We start from the raw sequence: 656 nt of genomic DNA, 5'->3' as shown, positions 1-656 counted from the left end.
ATTATTCCATATGAAGGCATCATGTGTGGCTCCTGGATATCTGGCATCGACATACGTTATGTTCATATTGAAATCGCAAACCTAGGTAATAATGAATTTGGGTGTATCCAAGAAAAATATGCGGAAACTAACTTACCATTAACGCGTTTATACTGAAAAATCCTTTTCTGTTTATGTACAGGTGTTGCAGTTCCTTTTCAGGTGCTAAAATGTGCACATGAGTGCCATCCACACAACCCAACACACCTGGAAATCCACTCTTATTGTAAAAATGTATTTTGTTTTTACTCTGCTCTTCTTCGCTAGTGTCAAATTTGATGTGCCTGGGACAAATCTTCTGCTCGATTAAAGAAGTAACTTCAGTTAGTATTACTGACATAGTGGGTTGGGAGATGTCAATATTGAAATCATTCCCTTGGCATTTTTGATAACTCCCTTCCGCAAAGAAACGGAGCACTGCGCAGAGTTTAAGAATTGGAGGTACCGCAGTTGATCGAAAGCTGCTTTTGAAATGAGGGGATAGTTCCTCCAACAAATATACAAATGCTTCCTTTGATATCCGAAAATTGCTTACGAACCTGGAGGTATAGATTTGTTAACGAAATATGTACATGACGATTTTTTTAACTTACTTAACAACTGGTATATCCTAAGGA

General features: G+C 37.8%; 1 protein-coding gene across 1 annotated transcript; it reads right to left on the bottom strand.

The window, feature by feature from the left end:
* Positions 1-18: 18 nt before the first annotated feature.
* Positions 19-379, bottom strand: LOC118750920 (putative nuclease HARBI1; the record flags this gene model as incomplete). Its single annotated transcript, XM_036485665.1, has 2 exons — positions 137-379; positions 19-81 (listed from the first exon to the last, which is right to left on the bottom strand). Coding segments are annotated over exons 1-2 (306 nt in total), but the record flags the coding sequence as incomplete, so codon positions are not given.
* Positions 380-656: the final 277 nt, after the last annotated feature.

This window comes from Rhagoletis pomonella, unplaced genomic scaffold (assembly GCF_013731165.1).
Source record: "Rhagoletis pomonella isolate Grant_MI unplaced genomic scaffold, Rhpom_1.0 Rhpom_scaffold_00454, whole genome shotgun sequence".
Lineage (NCBI taxonomy): Eukaryota > Metazoa > Arthropoda > Insecta > Diptera > Tephritidae > Rhagoletis > Rhagoletis pomonella.
This window is presented reverse-complemented; position numbering and strand designations above follow the sequence as displayed.